This window comes from Cyrtonyx montezumae, unplaced genomic scaffold (genome assembly GCF_038088225.1).
Source record: "Cyrtonyx montezumae isolate F1298 unplaced genomic scaffold, pur_monq_1.0 scaffold_43, whole genome shotgun sequence".
In the NCBI taxonomy this organism is placed as follows: Eukaryota; Metazoa; Chordata; class Aves; order Galliformes; family Odontophoridae; genus Cyrtonyx; species Cyrtonyx montezumae.
This window is the reverse complement of record NW_027072049.1, coordinates 121,122-147,902: the sequence shown is the minus strand read 5'-3', so window position 1 is coordinate 147,902 and position 26,781 is coordinate 121,122. Positions and strand designations below refer to the sequence as shown.

Below are 26,781 nucleotides of genomic sequence, written 5' to 3'. Positions count from 1 at the left end.
ATGAGCAGAATTTTCCCAGTGGTGCAAGAGAAAGGACCACGTGCTCCTTCACACTGGTCCTGCAGAGTGCCTGGTGCTGCACATGCCCTGTTCACCATCCTGCTGGGCTGGAGGAGAGCTCTGCAGCACAAGGACTTGCTTACGACAAAAAAGAGTCGCTGGGAGAGTGAGGATGGGCGTGAGAAGTTGGTCTGTGCAACTGCTTAATGCCATCTCCAAGGTGATGATGAAGGGTTGGACCATTAGGCATCACTGTTTCTCTGGGCAGGGTTGGGAACCGAAGCTGAGAGTGACTTGTGTTGGGAGTTTTTGGGGTTGGGTTGGAACAGACGAGCTGAGCTGCCCCTCTCCCCAACCAGCGTGGTCCCTTTCCTTCCTATCAGCAGGGGGGAGGAGATGTTGCATCCCCTGACACCCCCTCCTCCCTCTCTTGCAGCTGACGTACCTGCCTCCGCCGTGGGGTGAATGTCGCTCGTCAGACATGGGCTTAGACTTCTTTCCCGTTTACAGCATCACGGCTTGCAGGATCGACTGCGAGACGCGGTATATTGTGGAAAACTGCAACTGCAAAATGGTTCACATGCCAGGTCAGTGCTCCCCTCCCTCCACCCAACCTCCTCCAGCCAAGGGACCTGGGACTAGAGGAGATGGGAATAGCTTGCCCTAAAGGGAAATGCTAAAAATGCTTGCAGAATGCCTTGAAATAGGGGCAGGACTGGCGGAGGGCCATGGTTCTGGTAACACCTTTTTGTCCCTGGCTTAGCACCCTTGGGTGATTTTTCCCTGTGACTCTGATTTGGAAGAAAAGGCGCCCAGAGTCAGCAGAGGTGGGGTGGGTGCTACAGTCCCTCCATTGCCCACCCCATCCTTGGATCACTTTGCAAGTGGGGACATTTCCTTGTTGTCCCCACACTGCCCTCAGCTCATTCTGGAACTGAAAACGGGGATGGGACAGGGCTGAAAAGTTTCCATGTCACCAGTCCCTAGCAACAATGGTGGATGTGTCCTTTCCCTACAGGGGATGCTCCCTTCTGTACCCCAGAGCAGTACAAGGAATGTGCAGAGCCTGCACTTGGTGAGTACCAGGAGATATCTCTGGGTGCCACAGGCATCCCAAGTTGGGGGGACTTCCAGCAGCCTGTGTCCTCCTGGGTGGGATCATCAGGAGCAGCTGCAGCCCAGCAATGGCTTTTGATAAGACCCGAAGTGTTGGGGAAGACAGGATATTCCCTGGGATAAAAGTTCCTCTGGTCCTATCGTGGGTACATAGTTCCATCAGAGCAGCACAAATCAGGACAGCAGGCACCCTTAGATGTCTGTGAGGGGACACCTCTAGGTGTGGGTCTGGGTTTGGATTTGGAGCTGGATTTGAGTTTGGATTTGGGATTGGATTTGCATTTGCATTTGGGTTTGGATTTGAAGTTGGAGTTGGGATAGAGAGGGAGAACCCATTCTAGTTTGGGATTTAGGAGACTCCAGGGTTGAGTGCTGTTGGCAGGATCACATGTATGCAAAGAGTTTACACGTTACCAGCATCAGACAAGCTGCAACCCCAAGCAGATGCTGGTAACAGCATGGACTCCAGAGAGGGTCTGTCTTCAATCTGCTGTGAATGGCCATGCAATAAAATGGTTGAGAAATGGCTCTTCTCTTTTGAGATCTGACTGCTTGGCTCCTCTCTGGGCTCTGTGACCTCCGGGTCCACATCTGCTGCATGTCCCCAGCTCTTGAGATCGAACTCTGTCACCTTCTCCAGGTTTGCTTGCTGAAAAAGACAGCAATTACTGCATCTGCAGGACACCCTGTAACCTGACCAGGTACAACAAAGAGCTCTCCATGGTCAAGATCCCCAGCAAGACTTCAGCCAAGTACCTGGAGAAGAAGTTTAACAAATCAGAAAAATATATCTCGTGAGTGCTGAAGAAAACTGCTTTGTTTGGAAGGGGGGAATGAAAAGTAAAGCCCATTTAAACAACCAGCACTTAGACCTTGTCAATAGAGGCATATGTCTTCCATATTATTATCGCCCTCATATTAGGGTGAGCCCTCTGAGAATGAGCTGTGGGTTGCTTTCATCTCAGGAAAGCAATTTCAGAACAGCTTGGGCCTCTACCAGCTCTGGACTCATTGTTATCTTTGTGGAGTCAGCAATAGTTAATCCTTTTTAATCATCATTCAGACTTCTGCTCTTACAGTACAAGTGAGATCCAGAGCTCACATCCTGAGCAGAGATCTTGGAGAAAAGATCTCCAGTTTGTGCTGAGGCTCCCAGAGTGTGGCCTTGGCCTCCAAGAGGTCCAAGTGTCTATAGATCACTGAGAACCCCAGAAAGAGTGATGAAGACAGCCCCCAAATCCCTTTTGTTTTATCTTGTCCCAAACTGGTGGCTGATGGGCTGATGGTGTTGTCCTTTCTGCAGAGAAAATATTCTTGTCTTGGACATATTTTTTGAAGCACTCAACTATGAGACAATTGAGCAGAAGAAAGCCTATGAAGTGGCAGCCTTACTTGGTAAGGAGGTGGCGGGGTATGTTATCGGGTCTGTGTGAGCCAGGTGTATTTATGGGACAGGCAGATGCCACGAACAAGTGCATCCCAGCAAAATCCAACCACATTTCTGTCCACCATACCTTCAATCCCTTATTTTCCTTCTAACACCAGATCTGAGGGACCACATATAGTCCATGTGACACCCATGAGAGGTTAATGTGAGCTGCTCCATCTTTGCTGGATACCAGAGCCCTGATATTTGGGGTGAGCAGGCAGTGGATGCTCTCAATGGTGCTCCCCATTCTGGAAGGCAGTGTATGGAGAAAATCATCTCTTGAAACCTTCTATCCATCACCTTTTACCTGCTCCAAATCCATCTTGATTTCCAGCAGGGCCAGCCAGGACCCTGGGCTCTTTGCCTTTGGGGTTGCTCGATGGGGTTGCTTAGCTCTTTGCTCGATGGGGTTGCTTAGCTTCAAATTGGGTCAAGCTTTGTGGCAGATGGTTAAAAATTCAGGTGCTTAAAACCCATTGGGTTGGGGAGTAGAGGTGTTCGATCGAGGATGAAGCTGGTGATGAAGGTGCTCTGGTAAAAGCACTGTCGTGTTGTTCTCTCTCCTAGGTGACATTGGAGGCCAAATGGGGCTATTTATTGGTGCTAGTATCCTCACTATACTAGAGCTCTTCGATTATATATACGAGGTGAGTGCCTCGCCTTCGCCTCATTCCTGGCAGGGGGTGGGCTTGTAAGCCTTGATGCCAGCTGGGGCCATCACAACCCTCCATGCCCAATGTGCTCAACTGATGCTATAATTAATTATAAATTACTATAATATATGAATTATAAGTTAATTACACCATGTAATTCACCTCCAGTGGGCCTCAAGCCAAACAAACCCTTCCTGGAGCATCCTCTTCCAGGATCTCATTCCCCAGTCTTTGTCATATTGCAGAAGGGTTAATGTTGCAGATCAGGCTCACAGCTTTAGATTGTAAGGAAGAAACTGAGAACCTGGGGGGAGAGAGGGGGAACTGCAGCAAGCCCCTGGGATTTAGCTCCCTGTTTGCGATGAGATGACCCCAAGAACCCAAACGTGCAGGCCCTATTTTATAGCAGGAAAGAATGTGTTTATGGCAGTTACAAGTGGGATGTGACACCTTCAGGGAGAGGCAGTTCCCGGCAGATCTGTCACTTCTCACCCCAAGGTGAGGGGGTTTTAAAGCAGTGGTTTAAGCCTCTCTGCACCTCCATCATCCAACTCCTCATTGTGATGGCACCAGGGATTTTTAATCCCATGGGATATTGTAGTTCGGGGTTGTTAGTGGCAGTGGCATCAGTGTGTGCCAGCTGGGTGCACAGGAATTTGGCTGTTTCGATCTTGCTGGAATATCCTTAAGAAAGCCTCTTCTATTTTATTAAAGTATAGATGCTGGCTTTGCATTTTAAGACAGTCACTCCCCAACGCAGCCCCATCTGTGCGGCTGTTAGCAGTTGGTGGTGTTATCCTGCAGTAAAATAGATTGAAAATTACAAGCATAAAGCTAATAATGGCTTGGGAGTGCAAACAGAGCCAGTGCCTCGCTTTATATCTCACTCTGAATTCACACCGTATTTCATTAAAATCTCCTATTCTCAGCTATCTTGGGCTTCTTTCATAAGAAGGTAATAAGAAACCTTGCACAGTCTGGACTTCTTTCTTCTCTTTTTCTTTCCTTTGCTTGATATCTGCTTATAGAACTTGGCAGGTAGTTCCCTCGTGGTGTATTTTCTTTCCTCCCTCCCTCCCTCCCTCCCTCCCTCCCTCCCTCCCTCCCTCCCTCCCTCCCTCCCTCCCTCCCTCCCTCCCTCCCTCCCTCCCTCCCTCCCTCCCTCCCTCCCTCCCTCCCTCCCATTTCATTTTATTTATTTTATTTTATTTTATTTTATTTTATTTTATTTTATTTTATTTTATTTTATTTTATTTTATTTTATTTTATTTTATTTTATTTTATTTTATTTTATTTTATTTTATTTTATTTTATTTTATTTTATTTCTTCTTTTTCGGCAAATGTGGCTTAAGAGAGCACCCCATCTCTTCACGCACACCTGGGGTTGCACAGCGAATTCACCTTCACGGTCAGGATGGATCTTTGACCCACACTGGGCAGGGAGAGCAGGAATAAAATGCCTCGAATAGCTCTGATCTGCTCAGGGCTTCACCAGGGCAGGGCTCAAGGCACCTTAAACTCATTGCATTCCCAACCAAAGCATCTGCAAACTCTCTGGGATTGCCAGCAAATGGACGTGCTTGTTGTTCTCTATTAGCTTACCCAAAATAGTAAGGGTGATGGAGCACTGGAGCTGCACGGAGAGGTGGTGGAGTCTCCTCTGGAGGTGTCCAAGACCCTCCTGGAGGCATTCCTGTGCAACCTGGTCTAGGGAGCTGCTTTGGCAGGGGGTTGGGCTCGATGATCTCTGGAGGTCCCTTCCAACCCCTACAGTTCTGTGACTGTGAAAATGAGAGGAAATGTTGAACCTAGAAATGATGTTTTACATTTGGTCACACTGCTCGGTCCTGGACCAGCTCAGAACGTGCAGCTGATCCTACATGCCACCAAGCGTCTCCTGCCAGCATCAGCCATGCTTCCTTAGGAACTGACCCAGTTGCTCACATTTTTAGCTTGCTTCTTTTGGTTTATTCTTTTTTGTCTTTCTTCCCAGTGAAAGGTTTTCAGAAAAATAAATAAATAAATGCCCTCACTTCTCAACCTTTGTGGGATTTCCCTTGAAAATCAAATCTGCTTTTCAGCAGCAGCTGCCAAGGAGCCGTGGCTTCAAGGGGAAGCTGTGTTTGCATAGCTGATTTTTTCAATAAACTCCCAAATAGATATCTTTAAATTGAGGGGTTTTTTATTTTTATTTTTTGTTCTTTTTTCTTGTGAAAAATTCAGGTTTGACACATGAAGTGGTTTTCACTGGAAGATTTTCTCCTTCCTTCCCATTGAGTCTGGGTCCTCCAAGCCCAGTGCCCTTCCAGCTCTGGAGGTGGTTTAGATGTTGGACTGAGGGTCATGGTTTGGTGGAGAAATATTGGTGGTAGGTGCACGATTGGACTGGATGGTCTTGGAGGTCTTTTCCAGCCTTGGTGATGCTGTGATTCCATGTCTTGCAGACGTCAGAGGGCAGTGTGCTCTCCTCCTCCTGCCCAGCTTAGAATCACAGAATCCTATGATTAACCAACCCTCCCTCTTTTGCAGCTGATCAAGGAGAAATTATTAGACCTACTTGGGAAGGAGGAAGAGGAAGGGAGCCACGATGAAAACGTGGTAAGGAGCCCCATCACTGCGTTATTTCCCAAGGATTGATCGTGCTGCCATAGAGAAGGAATTAGCGGTGCCAACGAGGAGAGGCAGGGGGTGGCCCCGGGGTAACCCCGTCCCGTTTCTCCATCGCAGAGCACTTGTGACCCCATGCCAAACCATTCGGAAACCATCAGCCACACTGTGAACGTGCCACTGCAGGCCACCCTGGGAACGCTGGAGGAGATCGCCTGCTGACACCGCCCGACCGCTCCACAGTGCCAACACCTAAGGAAGGGAAACTGCACGGGAAAGCAGGGACCCAGCTCAGGTTTGCAACGGGGGCAAAATAAATAAATAAATAAATAAATATTAAAAAATTAAAAAAAAAAAGGAAGAAAATCGCTATGCATTCAAAAAAAAATAATAAATATATATATATATTATATATATACTCTGCCAAAACCAAGCGAGAGGCGCCTTGGACTTGACTTGTGTTGTCCTTTCCTCTGGGGGGGTTGTCTCCAAGCTGTGAAGGCAGCAGCTCCTTTTTGAACTGTACAAAACACAGAGACCAGCACCACAAACACAGAGAAGCCCCGCCACCTCACATACTGCCAAATGTACAAAGCACTTGCATGCCAGTTCTTTTTACGGCAATATATCCCTAGCTGTCTTTATAAGCTCTGTTCCTCTTTACAGTCTCTGATTTTCACTACAAGAAGGAACTCGCGGGCCCAGCCATCCCCTGAAATCACCATTACTAACGTCGTAGGCTGAATTAGAATAAAGAAACAAAAAGTCGCAGCTCTCGGATTCTTCTTACGTTCTTGTCCTTCGTGTCAGTCTGTGATGAATCTTAAGCTAAGCCAGGTCCCCGAGGCCGGGCCACCTCAGCGCTGCCCAGCACCCCCAGGTGAGCATCCCTGCGGAGGGGCCGGACCAGGTGGCTCTCGGTGGATCGTCCCCACCCGACTGCTGTGTCGTGCTCCTCCATCTGCAGTGCCTGGACAGTCCATGGGGGGAAGTGGGCACAGGGCGGTGGGTTTCTGAAGTTTTTTTTTTTTAATTATTATAATTTTTGTTCTGTTTTGTGTTTCATTTTTTTTTTATGATTATGATTATTTTTTTTTCCCGTTAATGGATTCTGTGCTTTCTCCTCGTTCTCATGACTGATATTAAAGCTGGTCTTGTGGAAGTGGCCGGGCTGTGTCATTTCTGCCTTGCCCCCACCCCCGAGTTGGAGCCCCCAGCACAGCCTGGGAGAGGGGCAGGCGCTAGGATGAGCCCACCCCCACTCCTTCACTCCTTCCTCCCCCATCCTAGTGCATGGTGGGCACAGTGCCCCGGCTGTGCTCTGCCTCTTGTCCCCCACTACATTCCCATCTGCACTGACTGTTCATTGTTCTCATCTCTTGGAGTGTCATGTATCAGTGACCAAGAGGTGAAAGGGAGCAGAGTCAAAATGATGTAGTGCTCCCCTCAAAAAAAGAGAGAAAGCGAATCTTGGGAAGCTCCTCATCATGGTGGTTTTGTAGCCAGGAGGTGTGGTTGGTTGGGTCTGCAGCTGGCTGTGGGATGGACAGCATCGCTTTGCTCTGGAAAAAGAGCAGAGCCATTGCAGAATCAAAGAATCAAGAAGGATGGAAAAGACTTCTCAGATCCCCAAGTCCAACCCCGATTCATCCCACCGTGCCCACAGACCATGTCCCCAGCTGCCACATCTCCACAGTTCTGTAACACCTCCAGGGACCGTGACTCCTCCAACCCCTGGGCAGCCTGTGCCAGTGCATCGCCACTTTTTGAGAGAAGAAATTGCTGCTAATATCCAACCACCTCACAAGCAAGCAAGAAACCAGCCAAGGGTGCTCAAGGTGGGTCTGTCCTGGGGATAAGTGTGTGTCCCCTTCATCCAGCCCCATCATCTGTCCTGGCTGTGTGGGACCAACATGAAGATCTGACACGGGCTGGGCAGCTCTCCTGGCTGATGGTGATCACTATTGCAAGGCCACAGGAGATATGAAAACCTCCGTGTTATCTCTAAAATCTGCTGTGATGAGCGTACACCTAGCAAGGATTGAAGACAGCTGGTGCCCAGCCCAGGTCTCCAACCCCTGTGTTGACACTGATATCAGCGCAGTGACTCAGGAAGGTCAAGTCCTGTGTCTCCAAACCCTGAACCACATTCTCCCATCACACCCCACAAAACTTGGCACCATTTTGACTCCTCCCTGATTTTGGTGTGGCTTTGGCCGGTTGCATGGTAAGGGGAGACTTGTTTGAGTGAGAACAGGGACGGGATTACATCTCAGACCCTTGCCCTACTCACTAGCCAGTACTCCTTCAAGTAACCCCAAGTCATGGCACCAAGGATCCTTATAGCACATCTCACACAATACTGGGCTGCATTCTGCTCCACCTTCCTTGCCCTACAGCTAAAGGTAGGCTCCAGTCCCCTCGATATTTTGCTCCCATACACAAAAATAAGGTTCCTGACAAAATATCCGGCTTGTGAGTTCGAGCACCCCTAAAAACAATATCACCAAGCAAAGGGGCAGGCAAAGTCCTTTCGAACCAGGAGATTTCAATTCAATCTCCTCCAGCCTGCCAGGCAAGTCTTCAGAGGATATTTCCTTCAAAGGGTTAAGGGCATCTGTGACTCCTATAGTCGTTCGGATGGATATAAATATCCCCACTTGGCAATTTTAATCTCTTTTATGAGTTTTTGGTAAAATGCCATTGGAGGTCGTTGTTGAAGCTTGATGAGCTTGGACACCACAGTGGTGCCCAGAGGTGCTGTGAAGAGTTTTGCTGATACACCCTAGAAAGGAAAGCCACTTGTGGGGGCAGGCTGGTGTGGAACAGCAGCTGATTGCTCCCAAACAGCACAACCTCAGAGGGGTTTGCTGACGAGCCAATTTCATACAATCATAGAATGGCCTGGGTTGAAAAAAGACCTCAAAGTCATCTACTTTGGTCTTACCAGTTTTATTATCTCCAGAGACTTCGATTCAGTCCACACAGTCATTATCCATTAACTCCTAACAAGTGCTCAACAACAGCGCGACTGAAGCTGTGGAGATGCCAAGCTCCATCTCCTGTTGTAAAACCCCAGTCCCCCGTGGCCCCTTCCAGGCCAGCAGAGGGAATCTGTGACTCGTTGCAGTATTTCCAGGCCCTTATACATGCATAGGGTTGAAGCTGCCAGTATAGCCCTGTCTGGTCTGGTCTCCTTGTACAAACTGGTCTTTCTGTCCCTTACGTTTGTTAATGGCTGGGAAGAGGGTTGGCCATAGTGGTCTTACATCCATGGTGGCCTTACATCTATGGTGGCCTTAGAATCATGGTGCCCTTACATCCGTGGTGGACATATCCATGGTGACCTTCCAACCATGGTGACATTACTTCCATGGAAGCCTTATATCCACATTGATCTTATGTCCATGGTGGCCCTTCTGAATCTCTGCACTTGAAGGCTCAGGGGCATCTCCTGCTTTGGTTTGGAGTCCACAAGAGAAGCGGGAACAATATAGGATCCAGACCCCAAAGGCAAAGCCAACGTATCTCAAATGGAAGAGCTTCATTCTGAGCTAGGTTCCTGCAGAATGCAGCAGTTCCACACAACAAGCCTTGGTTGGGCAGCAGCTCAGAGGGAGAATGGTGAATTGCGAAGCCTTGGTCCGAGGGCTGCAGGGGAGGGCTATGCCTTGGCAAGCTGCCTGCCAGGAGGCAAAAGTTCAAGTCATTTCGTTTAACAGAGGGAAGGTGAAGAGGTGGCTCCCTCACTCCATAAATTCCACTGTGGTGAGATTTCTAATAAAAGGTTCTTTAATTTGTCAGACAAAGCCACAACAGGAGGTCATGGCAAAGGGGAAGCTAAATGCAATCAAATAAGAGCTTGCCAGGGAGCGAGGGTGCTCCCTCAGCCCCTCCAGTCTTTCAATCCTTTCCCAGCACAACATTCCCAGAGCACTGCCCCATCCCTGCAGCACTCAGGGCTGGCTGATGGAGAGGACCATGCAAACAGCGATCAAGTGTTCCCACTTAGAAGTGAAGGCCCCCACACCTTGCTGGTGTCACCCCGGCCCCCTGGCAAGCTGGTCTGGTACTCAGTTCTCCCACCCTTAGACACCCACAAACCCTTTTCACCTTCAGGGCATTCACACCAGATATTGGCCAGGTCTTTGCAGCAGTGTCACTCCTCCACTTACGGCTGTTTCGCTGTTTGATGGCTTTGACTCTCAGCCACTGAGGGATAGTTCTTAAAAAAAAAAAACCTCCTGCATTTCATCTGCTTATCACACTAAAAACGCTGTGATCTCCAAGACAGGCAGGGAACAAATAATTACCACTGGGTACAAAGTGTTTTTCTGTCAAGGATCTAGCATGTCAATTGATTAAAGGCAATGCACATCGTGTTGACTCTGATGGTCTTATCTATCAGCTGCAAAGCCAAATTCATATTGGAAGAAAGAGAACGTTCTGCCATGTCCCAGGGTGGCTGAGGACGTAACTGCCTGCTCTCTGCAGTATTATTAAGCACTAATAAAGAGCTTGGCTTTTAGGTGATGCTGTGCTCAGTGGCATCTCAATGGCAGCAGGTAGGATGGCATCACAGGGTGCTGGCTTGACCTGAGCCTGGCATTGCTTCAGGAGCCCATGGGGGTTTGTGAGTGATGCCCATCCACCCACAGCTCTCATCCAAGTTGTGAAACAGGAATCCACCCCTCCTGTGAAGCTTCCAACAGGAGCTGCCTTCAGGAGGTGACTCAGGACCCACAGGGCTTGGGTGCTGCTAAAGGGAAAATTAACTTCAGTCCTGTTTTAAATCTCAGACTGAGTGTTGGCATCATGCTGGAAGTATCCTTTGCCCTCTCTTTGCTCTTCCCATCCTCCTCCTTCCTCTTCACTTATCCTATTCTTACCCGCTTTTCTCCTGGGACAGTGCCCAATCTGCCATTCACTGATGGTGTTGGGAAATTCAAGAGCCCTTTCGTTCCTGTGGGTTCTCAGCAGATTCATGGTTGTGCTCCATGTGAAAAATCCACCATTAGCACTCCCAGTGGCACCAGTCATTCCTATTTAGGACCAAAATCCCCATCCCTGCCCAGAAGGTGAGGTCAAGTGGCTGGGGACACCTATTTGTCCTGGGTCTCCACTCTGCAGAGAGGACATTGCATTGGTCCATCTGCTGCAGAAGCGTGGGACACAGAATGATGCTCTCACCTTCACCCTGATGCTTTCACCAATCTCCTGATGTTCTCACCCACCTCCTGATTCTGTCATCCACCTCCTGGTCTGTAAACCACCTCCTGATGCTCTCACCCTTCTCCTAATGCTCTCTATGACATCCTGATGCTCTCCTCCATATCCCCTCTCCTGCCTCCCCAGTGTTTCTTTACACAGACCTTGGAGTCCCAAAACAAGTGACAGGAGAGGAATTCCAAGAGGAATCATCCCATGAGGGTTCAGAAACTTCCATGGGAGAGCTCTCAGAAGGAACCCAGTGCCCTCCCCAGGATTTGCTTTGGGTGCTGTTCTGCCAGGTGGGGTCTGACCTGCCTGGTTTCTCATCGCAACCCACCTCAACGATGCCTTCCATGAGGGAGATGCTTCACATCATCCACATTTCTCCCCAGCTGCTCAACACTTGGGCATTCTTCCATGCTCACCACTGCTCTGCCCCCCAGCAGCAAGCTTCCCTGAAAACACAAGATCGCCTTTAACAGTCACCAGATTTTTCTTCTTACATACCCCTCCATACCGGGTTCCTCCTGTTCCTCCCACCTCCAAAGCAAGGAAGGTGACATTCGTTTCACAGCTTCGAACTCTCAGGAGGAAGCCTGGAAACGTGCAAAGAAAACTGCGATTCGCACGCAGATCTTCTGCTCCCACCCACCTGCACAGCAAGGAGCTGGAGAGACACAGGATCCACTCACTGGAGATTCTACCATGGTCCTACCACTTGAAAAGCCCCAAGGGACATCCCCAGGAGGGGATCCCCACTGGAGGATGCTCTAAACCCAACAAGCAGCCTCTTGCTCTCTCCTCTAGCTCTAACTCTCAACCCCACTGAGCTCTGTAAGCAGATATGGCACACACAGATGTGCTGCGCCTGGATGGAACGAGAAAGCCAGGAATCATTGCTGTACTATTATTTTTTTAGGATGCAATAGAAACTCATGAGTTTGACCCCCCCTCTCTGGAGGAAAGATGAGTTGTGAGAGCTTGTTGTCTGTTCATGCATCACCCCTGGCAGCTTTCAAATTCATGAGCCACTTCCACTTCCAAGATAATCTGCAGTGGGCTCTCAGAAATAACTCAGTTCGCTGCACAAGAGCTGCCCATTGAGTAGAGAAGAGGAGACCAAGTTTGAGGCTGAGCTGGGATGAAGAGAGGCAAACCAGCAGGGCTGAAGGGCTATGTGTGTGGCTCCATGCAGCCCATACCTGTACCTGGGAGCTTGTCCTAGGACATGGCAGATGCTTGTACATTGCTGGAGGCAAAGGGGGTTTAGGGGGCTAGAGGGCAGCAAGCAGAAAAATATCGTTCTTCTTTCATTAATGCTGCTCAAGGAGCAGCTATTTCCCACTGTGAGGCAGGTTCCAGCAGACAAGGAGAGCAGCTTTGTGAAACTACATGCAGATGGGGCTGGGAGTTATGAAGAAGTGCTACACCATCGCCTCATTCCACCTTATCCTCCACTGATCATTTTGAACTGGGTCAAAAGGGTAATGAAAGAATAAAGTGAGCACCAAGCCAAGCCCTCCCTTAACAGGGACACTGGCAGTGTCTTCATCCCTAGGTCCAGAAGCAAGTGGTAGTTCTCAGCAGAAGAGAGCTGCAAACCTTCACACGAGCAGCTCAATGAGCCAGCTGAGCGCTCAAGGATGTCCGTGGAGAAAGGACCAGGGGAGAGGTTGCAGGACCAATGCAAAGCCCCATTACCCCACTGCATGGGGCTCACAGGTGATTAAAAACCAGGAAAAGCAATGAGGATTATTTGAGGTTTCAGGAAAAGAATGCAACATCAAAGCTGCTGAGCAAGCTCAGACAGCAGCGATGCTGAAGTACAAGAGGATCTGCCAAGCAGAACAGGCAGCTCTAAGCACTTGGTAAATTATTTGCTGTAAATTATCCCTGTGCTGGCTTGGAGCACATTTCAACAAGAGGGGAAAAAAAAGGATGTGAAAGACATGGCCCCACTGTCTGTCTGTGATGCAAGACAATGTGCATGTGCAAAAAAAAATGCAATCTGCAGAGCAGGGCAAGGCGTGATGGCCACATACAGCAGCTCCACACGTGCAATCATTCTGCAGATTTCTATTCTGGGTTTCTGAGCCTTTTTTGACAATCTTATCCTTTCCATGAAAAACAGCTTTCCTGATTATTTATTAATAGTTGCTACAGCATAGAAAAAACTCCACTGGGAAAGTCTGTGGGCACCAGCATCCTGCTGCCTGGACCCAGTAAAATTTTCCTGGGCACATTTTTGGTTTGAAGAGCGTGGGGATTTAGTAACATTTTTAGGCTCTGCTTCTTCCTGAGCTGATCCATCAGCACCATTTCTATGGGCTCTTCTCATCTGTTGGCTCTCCATGGAAGAGCGGGCACTGCAGCCAGCAGAAGGTTTGGTTGTGGAAAGGGAGTTTGTTTCAATACCAACCTCCTTAGCACCCACCCTACAATGCAGTGTTCTCATGGATTGAGTGTAGACTTTGCAAGGTACTCCATCAGCCATGAAGAAGGCTTTGAAAACCACCTTGAAGCCACTTGGGGACTTGAAATAGCCCACCAAGTTCCCACCTCTGCCATGGGTAGAGGTGCTGCTTGCTGTAGCTGCTATCCCCTGATGCTTTGCATGAGTTGCTTCCTCTGGACTGAGTCTGGCCTCCGATGTACAGCTCCCTCAGATGCTGCAGCATGAGATGGGGCTGGTTTGCTCTCTGCTTGTTCATGCTTTGGGGGTATTTCAGGCCAGAATGATCTGCTCTCTCCTGAAGGATACGTCCCACCTTTAATCACCACTTTCTGAGCTATATCTCCTTCCTCTGAAATTCCCCTTGCATCTAGACAGTGTCCCTTACTCCAGGAGCAACTTGGGCAACATAAAAAGAAAAAAAAAAAAAAAAGACATCCTTTCTTTAAAAAGGGAATATTGAAATCTGATAGACATCTGAATAAATGCCTGGTGTCTTTGTGATCCCTCAAAGGCATGAGGTCAGTGGTAGGATCACACATAGAAAGGGAGAAGAGCAGGATTGTCAGTTCTCCAGACACCTCACCAACTTTGTTGCCCTTCTCTGAACATGCTCCAGGCCACTGATGTCTTTCTTGCAGTGAGGGGCTCAAAACTGTACACCGTACTCAAGGAGGTTTGGTTTTCAGAGCAGCCCGTACTTGGAGGCAGCATGTATGAGTCAGTTTAGCTTATGGTGGCAACCAGAGCCATGAAAAGAGCTGCATTCCCCAGAAGTGTTTGCCCAGCTTCTTCTGGATGGGATCAGACAGTGAAAAGATGATTTAGGGCTTTCGTATGGTCTCAGGCCCATGGGGTCAGGGCCTGATGCATGCCCATTGGGATGCCAAGGCACTCAACATGCTTGCAGTCCCTGTGCAATCCTTTCCTGGGAGCCCTGATGCAGAATTCTGAAAGCAGGGACAACGCAGAGATGATAAACCCTCATTATTCCCACAGTGAGGGGAAGGATGCATTTAAAACAGTCAAAATGAAAAAAAAATAAATAAATGAAGAAGGAATTGCCCTGAATGGCCCAGCTGAGGCAGACAGAGCTCACACTCTGGGCAGACACCTGGGGTTGCAGCCCAGCAGAGCCAAGTTTTGTACACCCAGCTGCTCACACGAGGTCTGCTTTCCACACAGCAAGCAAAGATCTTTCTTCTTGCCTTACAGCAGCAGAAACAAAGGTACAGCGAGCAGGTTGCAGGCAGCCTCAGTGCTTACCAGGGGGAATTTCTTATTGAGGGATACTCAGGGATTGGAATTGATGGAAGAAGAGCTCTAGAGGTAGGAATTGAAACACAAAAATAGCTTTCTTCTCGGCTCATCCCATGGCTAGGGCCGTCAGGTTGTGAATGTCTGAGGATTGCTGGTGATGGAGGTGGCACAAGGACACAGGGTGCACCAACAGCACTGATAACAAGGCTCAAAGCAACGGGGTCAATCAGCAGAAAACCTTTGGGGCTGCAGTAAGAGCTCCTAAGGAAAACAATTCTGAAAAGAGGAATTGTGCACTATTCTTCTGATAGCATTTCTTGGGGCTTTTGAGTGATGCTAAGGGGGATGGGGGAGGGGGATTGATTTGCCCCCTAGCAGAGGGTGTATCGCTTTTTGCACAGTTCTTGCAAGAATGCAAACAAGAACTTAAAAAACCCTCTGTCTTCTCCCATCAGGATCAAAATTTAACACGTGTATGTAGATCTCTGCATGCACTGTTCTTGTGGCTGAGAGCTGAACCCTGCAATGCTGCGCCCTGATCCAGCTGTTTGCTGGCAGCAGGGATGCTGCTGCAGCTCCCCAGGGCTGTGGGAGGAGAGGGAACAGGAGGTGAAGAACTACTGGAAAAAAAAAAAAAAGAGAGAGGAGGACATAAATTGAACTGCAGAATTGAAGTTGCACCCAGCTGCGACCTGCAAATACCCTGAAAGCACCGGGATGTGGCAGGATTTCCCATTCCCTTTTATAACTGTGGTACTGTAAAAGTAATGAAAACCCCTCCCTGCATGGCTTCCTCTCCAGCAAGACGAAGAAATGGATGTCATCAGCGTGCTGAGCTGCTCATCCAAACACATTGCAATGCAATGGCAACCCATCAGAAAGCCTCTTCACCAGCTCAGCCCTGCTGGGAAGGCACACTGGTGGGTCTCAGCTTTGCCAAGCCCAGCACCTGCTGTTGCATGCAGTCACGTCTTCCAGCAGCGCATCTCCCAGGGGATGTCCCTTCTGCAGCCAGCTTGTCTGCTCACATGCAGCCTTCTCCGCTGCATGAAAGCAGAACCAGCTCCTCTTGGGACACAGCGTGCGATGGAGATACGCTGTTTGGCTGATGCAAAAGAGGGGGTCACTGCTGTGGGTTTGATAAGAGAACATGACGGGGCTGTTACATCTCCCAGCCTTCCCTTCAAAGCTGACAAGTCCTGAAAAAGTAAAAAGCACACGCGCACACATGTGGCTGTCACGTCTTTCCCTCCGGTGTGTGTGTGTGCAAGGCAGAGCTCAGCACCGCAAAGCGATGGCACCCAGCTCCAGACAGCTGTGATGACACCCCAACCACACAAAGCACAGAGTGACACCTCTCTCAGCGTGTTCAGGTTTGTTGTTCCCCTCTGGTTTTCCCTTCCCTGACTCACGGCAGCGCTGTGAGGTTCTGAGTGCACCAAATCAAAATGGGCTCCACTTTGGAGTCTCTTTTGTGATGGAGGGGACACCAAAGGGGTCACAGCTGTTCCTGTTGCTCTCTACCACCGTGGCCATTCAAAGGAGTTAAGCCCAGTAAAACCACAGTGATGAGCAGTGTCCTGGGGTCTGTCATGGTACTGGGTGCTCCTCAACATCTTCATCAACCATGTAGAGGAGAGCACTGTCAGCAGTTTGCACCAAGCTGAGTGGTGCAGCTGTTCCAGCAGAAGGAGGGGACAGCATCCAGAGGGACCTGGTGGGTGGCAACCCTGCCCACGGCGACGGGGTCAGAACTGGGTGATCTTTGAGTCCCTCTCCATCCTAAACCATTTTGGGACTCAGTGATTCTATGTTCGCTACGAGCAGCCATCCAAGCTGCCTCTTTTTCTTCCACACTCTTCTGTCTTGAAAAGAACCCACAGAGCACTTCCTTCACCATTTATCTCCAGCAAACCTTCAGAGAGCATTTTATCTCCCTCCCTCCAACAGCCAGCCCTGCGGGTGCTCCCATCCCATCCCTCTGTCAGCACTGCTTTTGTAATACCCGCCAAAAAGACAAGTGATTTTCCAGGAGAGGTGAATCCTCTCCCTATCTCGCACAACCAGCTTGTCTACAGGAAGCCGAAGGTTTCCTCCCGTTAATTTCAGTTGCTGGAACTTTTTTTCTCGCATTGTAAAAAGTCTTAATTCGTTTTGATCCTGATCATACCCATCCAGTCAAATTCAGCTCTCCTCTCATCTTTTTAATATCCTCTGCTGCTGCTGTCTCTCCTTCTGCTTCGATAGCATCAAAAAGCCTCATCCTTGTCACCGTCGCACTCACGCTTCCTCCCGGCACATCGCTTTTATTAATTTGTGCTTTCAGAGGTCTTCTCGTCTCCGCGTCGGGAGGCATTAACTTCAAGCACTGCATGGCATGGGGGCTGACAGGCGGCTGCCAGCTTCTCAGGAACCCTCAATGCTAAATGCACATCTGACATTTTCCCCGGTGAGGGTTTTTCTGTGGTGTGTTTGCTTCCTGAGGCGGGAGGGACTGGGAAACGTTGCTGTCTTGGTCCTGGAGGAGCTGATGTGAGTGCTTGCAGCAGCCAGACCCCAAGGCCCAGATGGTGTTCCACCATGAGGATGGAAGGGCTGGTGCATAAAAACCTGGGAGCAGTGGCTCCAATGCACAGCTCTGCTCCATGCTCCAGCATCCTGCTCAGCAGTAACCCCGGTGCAGACGCTCACACAGGCAGCATCTCTCTGCTGTCCACTGTGGAGGGCTCTGTGCATTTGGCAGTGCCATCTCCGAGCAACGTCTGGTGTTGGTGCCTGCACAGATGGCGGGGAGCAGGCAGGGGGGTGGCACGTGCCCAGGTTCATCCAGGTCACCTCACCCACGCTCACACAAAGCCCTGCCAGGTCCTGATGCTCTGCTGCAGTGCAGCATGAGCAGCTTGCACCGCCCAGCTCGCTCCAGGCTCTATTTGCTAATGATACGCGGCCACGTTCCTACCATAAAACGCCTTTATGGGCACATTAATGCAGCAGGCAGCAGCTCCAGCACACACTATCCAGCATCACCACCATGTTTACCCACACATTCAATAAATAGATGGATATCAGGAATTGGAAATGGCCATTAGTCCCACCAACACTCATCAGTTCCCATATCCTTCTTCCCCGAGGACAGTCCCTAATTGCTTCCTGAGCAATCCCAGTGTTCTCTTCATGGCTTTGCCTCCTAGGTCCACAGAAACAATTAATTGCAGAAGCAAAAAGCGCATCTCCGTGTTTGCTTGTGTTCATGTCTCTTGGTCTCCCAGTCAAAGGCTGATTGAGGACACTACAGACAACAGTGGGGGTGGCTGAAGCAAATGCTTTTTCAGCACTCTGAGTGGAGACGGCACCTCCTGAAAAGCAGGAGAGGACTCACTGCACCCAATTCTTCTCTTGTAGAAGTCCAGCATCTAGTTTTGAGGCTGTCATGTTGTGAGGTCCAGAGATGTCTCTGTGAAGATTCTCTAGTAGAATCACAGAATAGAATCATAGACCAGTTGGATTTGGAAGGGATCCTTAAAGACCATCTGATCCAAGCTCCTGCGATGTAGAGGGACAACCACAGCTCCATCAGCTGCTCGGAGCCCCGCCAAGCCTGATCTTGATCGTCTCCAGGGGTTACGCCATTTTCTAATGAACAGTTGGTCCAACTGACTGTTTGAAGTGCTGCTCTTCATAAGCCAGGTGGGAGGGCATCTCAGAAAGACCTGAACTGAAAATAAAGTTATTGGCTTGTAGCAGGTGTAATTACTGCTGGAAATAACCTTGGCTTGCCCTGAAGACAAAAATAAAGATAAATTCTCTGTATTTCTTGAGCCAACAGCCAGAACCAAATGAAAGAGCATCACAGGGAGACCCACCACCTCACACCCAAATATCTCTGCCCTGCGTGGAGCTCAGCGCAGCAGTCATCCAGTTCCAGGTCTGCTGAGGGCTTGGCTGTGGCTGCTGCATCTGTTTGTGTCAAAGTTCTCAAACCACAGAGGCCGTTCCACTTCCGTAGTAAGTGGTGAAGGGAAAACCATCCTGCCAAAGAAGAGGCCCTGGCAGTTCACCCCAGCACGAGTGCCCAGTAAAACCAGTAAGCAGCAGTGCCCATCAAACCAGCAGGAGAGCAGAGCCCTCCATTTGAACGCCGACAACGACCTGCACAGGTGAGCTTCTTCCATCTGCCGTCTTCCTTGCTCCAGCTGAGCTCATCATCAAGTTGCAATGTTTGGGACAAATCTATCAGAGGTTGATCGGTTCTCTCACAGTAGAAAAGAGTGAGAAATGTGCCAAGGGACAGCCAGGGCTGATTCACAGCTGACCTGTTGGCCACCAGGACACCCAGGTCTATCCCCGCAGAGCTTTCCATCAGGTCAACCCATTGCTTGTACAGATGTGTGTGGTTATTGCTCCTCAGCTGGAGGACCCTGCTCTTGCCCTTGCTGTCCAGGTTTGGCTGAATGGCAGCACAGCCCTCTGCTGTGTCCACCACTCCTCACAACTTCCCACCATCACCAAAGTTGGATCATGAGCCTGCTTTCATCCCAACAAACCCCACTCAACTCCTGAAGACAACAGAGGGCACTGCTGGGTGACAAAGACAAGGCGCTCAAGTAGCAGCACTCCACTCCATCCAAAATGAGAATCCATCCATCAGAATGAAGGATGGAGCGTGGACTCATCCTTCAACAGCACGTGAATCACATTTTCCTACAGCCTTTTCAGCACAGGCTTGCAGAGCCCTGACTGTATGTAGGTCTTCTTCGACAGATCAGGTGAGTCAGCATTGGGGTTTTGTTTTCTTCCTCAAAATTTCATGTCTGAGGGAGAAGCTGGGTGAAAGAGAGAGGAACAGCAGCAAGTGTTTTGTCTGCAGGGCTGTCCCAGGTCTCTTGCTGTCCTTGATAAATTATGCAGACTCTGTGCACTGCATTTCAAATGAGGAGCTGCCCGTCTGGTTTCCACTCAGAAAGAAGATTTCAGAAGGTGACAGCCTTTGCGCACAAGCTCAGCGCTAAGCTTGCATCTGTAATTTTTTTCTTCTACTTTGTGAGGCTACGTATGAGACACCCCAGGGAGAGCAAAGTGGAGAGACCCTGCCAAGCAGCTCTGCAAAACTGTGGCTCCTGAGACACCTGAGATCTTGTCAGAAATGACAGGCTCCTCTCAGCAAGCGTGGTCGTGGGAGATGGAACTCCCATGCAAGAGATGGGGACAGCTGAAGTTTGGTGGGACTGACATGGGGGTTGGCCATGTTGGAGCTCAGCGATGCCATCCTCAAGGCAAAGGTGCAGAAAGCAACGTCAGAATTGGCATCCAAGGGGGACAGCTCTCCACAGAGCCCACAGGGAGAGGGATTGCTGTCAGCTCCGTTTGACAGCCGCTCACCCCAGGTCACCCACCCACACAGGACCAAAATGGGGAGAAGTGCACCTCCGAACACCAGCTGGGCTTCCAGCATGCTCAGAGCTCCTCTGCCCCATCGATGTGCTGAGGACCAACGCTTTATTATCCCTCCTGATCATCACAAACTGCAAAGAATGCATTCATGGTCCATTCAACACGAGCCTCCCTCCAGCGACTGCCAGCAAGGAGATCAATTAGAAGCAATTAGGCTGATGTTTTTAACAGAATGATCGTCCTTCTTTTGTGTTTGGTTGGACAGAAAGAGCTAGTGCCTAATTCCAATGCTCATTACACTGCTTCTCCCACAGTCTGGTGGCTTCTGAGGGTACCATTGCTTTCTCCTCCCCACAGTGGCTGTCAGCAGTCCTGGAGCTCTGAGCATTGCTGGAGAACAGCACTGTTGCTTTTTTTGCTGAATCTGAGCATGAATATTAATGTGTTTCATGTTTGACTTGAGGTTTGCTCTATCAGAAGCTGCTATTTTCCCTCTCCTCCTGTGTGTGTGCGTGTGTTTTCCTTCCTCTCTGCCTCTGCATTATTATTCCAGATTTAGAAATATGTCTCACCCTTCTTAAATATATATATATATTCATGCTGTGCAGAGTTCCTGCTCTTCCCCAAGCCAAGAAGCAGCGAGTTGCCACAAGGATGCTGAGAGCACATATGCTGCCTTTTCCATGGCCCAGGGCTGGCCAGCACCACTGCATTGCATCTGAAAACATTGCAGAGGGGTTTTAGCACTGCTACAGCCCAGAAATCTGATTGTCCCTGAAGGGCCATAGCATCAAAGAGGTTTTTGGGAAGAGCCCTCGGGTTTGCTCTGGGGTAAGCAGTGATAGTGGGTCCTGTGTGGGGAAGATGAACTCTCACTAGACACTTTTTTTTTTCTCTCCCTTTAGTCTTCTAGAGACCTCAGCAACTGTGATTTGGCACTGTTCTTCCTGACAGCACTGCAGATGCTTGCTGCCTGCTTGGCCCTCCACGATGCACCCAGAGCAGCTGGGCCAGGGGCTTCCCTGAGCCCCAGTGGGGACACAAAGTGCCAGCAGAGGGACACTTGGCCCTGGCACCACACACGGCCATCTGGCAGAGAGAAAGGGATTTCCCACTGCAACACCAGCAGAGACTCCTCAGCTTCTGCTCTTCTGTGTCAAGTGCCCGTGTCCTACACTGAAGACCCCCGGTGCTGGTGGCTGTGTCAATCCAGGGACTGTACAAAGAGCAGAGGAAGCACAACCAAAGCAGAGAGGCTCTCTAGGACCAGAAATCCATCTTTTCCTACTAAACCTTTCCATGAATACAGTGCAGAAGAGCAAACTGAAACCCGACCGGTGTGCAAATGCATGTGGTTGCCAACCAGTCCCAGGCAGTGCTTGCAGCTGCCGTGCCCAAGCTCACCCACCCAGCACAGCAGAGCAGGTCAGTCCCACATGGCAATGTCCCCGGCTGGGATCTGTCAGTCCATCTGTCAAGTGAAATGTTCAAAGCATTCAGATGTGATGGGCTCACACAGCGTGGCTGGCAGAAAAACCCAGTGCGAGGCACCAACCTGTGCCCATAAAAACAAGGGACATGGAGCATGTCACACGGGGGGGGTGGGCTTTGCTGCAAGATCTGGACTGACCAAATGAACAAGCCAGGATGGATGGGGCTGCTGGAGGGTCTGGGATGTTACAGGAATGTAAGTGGGTGCAAAACAATGCTGGGATCTGTGGGATGGTGGGAAAGGGTCATGGATGCCAGCTCCTTTACTCTTCCCATCTGAAAAAGCAAAAGTGCTTTCATGAGAGGTTCATACGAACACCAGCACTGGGAGATCTCTGTTCTTGGCTGATGTCTTAGCCCATTTGCAGGGCAGGGACCTGGCAGGCACAGGTTGTTGTGATGCTGCCACAGAGGTAGAGGATAACTGTCACCCTAAGGCTTCTCTGTGCTTTGGTGAGCCACCCTGGTGGATCCCTGGGTGGATTTTTCTCATCAGAATGACTAAGAGCAGTGCCGCAATGCCTGAATGACATACCTGTGCACACACGTGGTTGTTACTCTCCTCCAAACCTCTGCAAACCCCTGGGGTGTACCTCTGAGTCTCCCCAGGGCTCTGGCACTTCATGCAGAGTGAGGTGACCCCACTTGAGCTTGGTGTAGTTCCAACAAAGACCCTGATAACACGTAAGTGAAATTAAAAGTATTCCTTCCAACACTCTCTATTTTCACTCGGCAAGCACAAATTTCATTTTCCTTCCCCCTTTTTCGTGCCTTGAGAAAGCACTTCCCAACCTCCCCAGAGCCTATTTCAGTTATGATTCATGTAAATCTGTGATTGCAGATATGAAGCTTTCCACCTTCCTGCTCACCTCCTCTTGCTCATTAACGAACAAAGGACTGAGCTGCCAGTGGCAAGTGACCCACCACTGGCCCCAGAAAGCACTCAGGATGCCAAGGTGTCCTACAGAGTTGAGAGGAGGAACGCTGAAGCTCATTTCTGCAGTGAAACAACAGAGAGGGGATGGGGCAGCAGCTCAGAAACGGGAGGTGCCACGGGCGGTGGGGTTGCCTTGGTTGCAAACTCAGGCACAGAGCTTTGAGCAGGGTTTATTCTTAGTGCAGTCATGTTCATTTGCAAAAAATAAAAGCAAGAGAGCAGCTCCAGGCCTTGGTGAGTGGATGTGGGAGGCAGAAGCAGGGAGGAATAGGAGCGGGACCCTGGGAGAAGGGCAGAGCCTGGGGGGGGAGGGGGAGAGGGGGGAGATACACCAACAGATGGCTCCAAAGGGAACTTCCTAATGGGGACTCCACCATTTCCCACCTATGGAGACAGAAGATGGTATGGGGCCTGGATGGATGCAGAGGAAACCATGCCTGTAATCTGTGTGTTTGTTTTCTGCTTGCAGATCCAGCAATTCAATTATGCATAACGAATAAAGCATAATAGCTACATTTGACAAAGCAGCACTTTGTCACATTGGTCACAGATTGAAAATTTAGAAGCAAAATAACCTCCTTTTCACCTGGACAGGATTTCTGGCCTTCCACCTCACCCTCAAGTTTACAAATGCTGAGATGGGGCCTGGGAAAAGCATTAAAACTCCATGATGGCACCCAGCTTGAAGCTAAGTGACACTTTAAATGTCCCTTTCCATCTGTACTTTATTTAACTTTATTTACTAAACTTTAGGGTTTATGGCAGGGCATGCCTATGTGGGGCTGCAGAAGGGCAGTGGGAGCAGCACCCATGGGTGACAGCACGCTGGGGCTTCTCCTTCCTCCCAGCAGGACGGTGCTTTGCGCTCCAAGCTTTAAGATGCATAAACAGCAATGAGTGGCACATTAGGGAAGATGAATCTTGTCCGGGCCGATACGATCCATCTCTCAGAGTGTGCTCCGTGTGAAATTTCATTAGCATCTGGAGGGGAGTTGCTCTGTTTACAATAATTGATAATTACCCCCCATGACGCATGGCTTAGCAGCACTGAAGGATTGCTCCCCTCCGCACCAGTGACTTCATCATTTTGCTTGCTTTAAGACTCGTTTTTATGCTCACATCATTTTTAAGGGAGAATTTTTGGAGGGTAATTCAGGCTTTTATGGCTTCCATTCATTGCGGCTTATGGCAGTGTCCGGTGTATTAAATGGGACCTGGTTGGCAGGATTTCCCTGACTGTCCCACTCACAGAGCAATGAAGGTCATCAACCTACAGCAGAAGTCATTTGTCTTCCTTTGTTTGCCTCAGGGACAAGCTCTAAAGCCCTCCCTTGTGCCCACAGGGTAGAAGAGGGAAAGTCCCATAAGGTCGGGAATCCCTCCATGCATTTACTCCCCAGTGAAACCATAGGACTGGTCCTTGTGTCCCTGACCTATGTAGAAGGACGTGCTGCGAGGCAGAGCTGTGCAAAGTGAGAGTGGTTGGATGCGATGTTAGGTGTATGCAGAAGAAGAGACCACATCACTAGGTCAGACAGAAAGATTTTGTAGGTGCCCCCACATTAACCTGCCCAGTTCTGACCCTACTGTGCCAAGACCTGCCCTGAGTGTCAACCTGGGACCAGTGACTGGAGATCGTTAGTTAAAACCAGGGAAATCATTTACATCACTGGGATCACTGGAGGGAGCTTCTCAGCTTTGAGTCCTGCCAAGGAGAAGTTAAATATATAAATTAAATCCAGTTCTGTCCCTCTCCTCCCGAGCCCCAGTGCAAATAGAATAAATCAGATTCATTTAGAAGATCAAGCCAGGCATCACTCACAGACGGGTTTAAAAATAAACTCCTTCACTGCATGCATTAAAAAACAACAAGCAATTTATCTTCCCCATCACTCTTCAATTCGTTTCTTGCGAGTGGAGCGGGCAGTTACGGAGAGCACCGCATTTCTTCGGTGCCTTGGATACGGGATCGGATGAGAGCGGCTGTGGAAAGGTGTGAAGAAGTGGTGCTTCTCAAACTTATCATAATGCCATAGAATCCCAGAGCAGCTCAGGCTGGGAGGGACCTCCAGAGATCATCCACCATCCCTGTTAGCCCTGAAATCCCCACAGTCCCCTCTATAAACACAAACGAATGCCATCCCACCTTCTCCTGAGCTGCTTGAAGAGGACTGGGGACCAAGCCTCGAGGTGAAAGCTCAGAACCCCAAATTGCATCAGGAGCCTCAGTCCCTCTGCAAGCAGGAGAAAGGATCACCCTAAGGTCCCCAAAGACCCATTGGCCACCTCCCAGAATCACAAACCGCCTCCTGATCCCACAGCACCCCATGGCCAGGGTGGAGGAGCCCCTCTATGGAGGTGAGGACAGGAACAGAGGACACAGATTTGGGGAAAAACAGAGAAGAGACGTTGTAGGAGAGCCCTTGGCCATGCTCAGCCATTACCTGTCCCCACGCTGTGACAGCCACCATGGTGGCACGGAGGGCCCCACGTGCAGGACTCTCCCCATCACCCCACAGAGGTCGGCTCCGAGCAAAGCAGGGCCTTCTGATTTGCTTTTAATGACATTGTTTACTGCTAGCTAAACCTCCCGGAGCCAAAACTTGTCTTTCCTAATAATAAACAAGCAAATAACAATGAGAGGGAGAAGGAAGCACATTTTTAAGCCATCAGGGTCTGCTTTGATTGATCCTGGTAATAAACAGCAGCAAAAAGAAGTTGTTAAGCTAGAATGGAGGCTGTAGATCTCCATCAATAATTTAAGTAGGGAAGCAGGAATGAGAGCAGTGCATTTAAGCGCGCAAAAGCCCCACCAGCTTCTGAGAGCCCAGAAGGCAGAGACGAGGCTGGAAAATGTGGAAGAGCCCAAGTGGAAGGTTTCCTGGATGCTGAGGAGCCCACAAGCTGGAGAAACGCACACAAGGCACCCCAGTCCCTGTGGGATGGTACAATTCCAGGGGCTGAAATCCTTCTTTCTGCTCACGAGAACTCACCTGCATCTGCTCATCCTCCTTGGCTATAATTGTGTGTTTTCTTGCTCTCTCTTCCTTGCCTGCGCATCACCAGCCCACACACGACTGAGCCGACAGGGGAAGGGATGAACATGTAAGAGCTGTGGGCACGGCACCAAGCCTGCACCATCCTCGGGGCCTTTCTCCTGCACAGAAGAGGATGAGGGGACGTGGGGAGGGAGGAAACCTTGCTCTCACCATTCACCTGTCTGCAGGGGGGCCTTCATGCAAACTGTGCTTTATAAACAGGGGACACAGGAGGCAAAGCTGCTCTTTACAGACTGCAGGGGAAGAGGTGAGATGAAAACTTAATCCTTTAAAGGCAAGCTGGGTAGCAGAGAAGCCGAAACGCTGTGCAGGGAACACTCCATCAGCCTGATTCTTATTTAAAACTGTAAATGGAAGATGCTTCTGCTACTGTAGGATCTAAAGGCAATAAGGCGTGACTAATACCCCCTCGCTGAGCTCCAGCAACGGCACGTCAACAGCCGTGCAGATGGGAGAAACTGGAAGGGGCTCTTGGATTTGCTCTCTCTCCAAAGGTGATGTTTCGTGCACTTTGGAGAAGAAATGCTCGCAGCTCTGTGTTCCTGGTAAGGAAGACTTGCAGCCTGGGCCATGGTCATAGACAAATCCCACTTTCCAGCTCTTGCATGTCCGTCCTTCCAGGTGGTGTTGGTCCATCACCATTTTCGCCGGGTGGCACAGGGTAGCCCGAGGACTGATTGCTGCAGAGCATGCATGAGCTTGCTGCAGGACATCATTTGCAGAGCCACAGGAGGGATTCCCTGAGGCTCGTGTGGTTCTTCTGGACATGGCCACCCTAGGGCATGTCATAGCTCCTTTGAGGCAGACTTTGGTATCCCAGGACCATGGGATCATAAAGAGCAGGATTGGTTGGTTCTACCAGCCCACCCTTCGTTCATGTGGGTCCAGATCAATCTGAGCTTTTTTGTTCTATGGGGACCAAAAAATTCCACTCTTCCTACCAGGGCCTGCAGGAAGCCAGGGGCAGCTTAACTGTCCAGGAGCTCGCTTCAGAGTCCTCCACCAAACAGCAGTGAAATCAGAGAGCAGACTCCATCAACCACCACCCTGTACACTTTTCCACTCCTAATTATCACATTTCAAGCAAGCAATGTCATCTGTGAGAGCATCCCCCTTCCCTATTCCGGTCACATTAGGGACCAGAGTAAATGTGGGACAGAGGTTAAATGAGGAA

At 49.8% G+C, this 26,781-nt stretch overlaps 1 protein-coding gene across 1 annotated transcript in view; it reads left to right on the top strand.

Annotated features, from left to right (window-relative positions):
* Positions 1-6,815, top strand: part of LOC136055478 (acid-sensing ion channel 2) — a 425,551-nt gene extending 418,736 nt beyond the window's left edge. The window contains exons 4-10 of the mRNA XM_065747252.1: positions 437-587; positions 1,019-1,075; positions 1,757-1,910; positions 2,420-2,511; positions 3,113-3,192; positions 5,729-5,797; positions 5,927-6,815. Of these exons, the coding sequence (XP_065603324.1) occupies positions 437-587; positions 1,019-1,075; positions 1,757-1,910; positions 2,420-2,511; positions 3,113-3,192; positions 5,729-5,797; positions 5,927-6,028 (705 nt within the window). The 3' untranslated portion in view covers positions 6,029-6,815. The remainder of the gene's footprint in view (positions 1-436; positions 588-1,018; positions 1,076-1,756; positions 1,911-2,419; positions 2,512-3,112; positions 3,193-5,728; positions 5,798-5,926) is intronic.
* Positions 6,816-26,781: the final 19,966 nt, after the last annotated feature.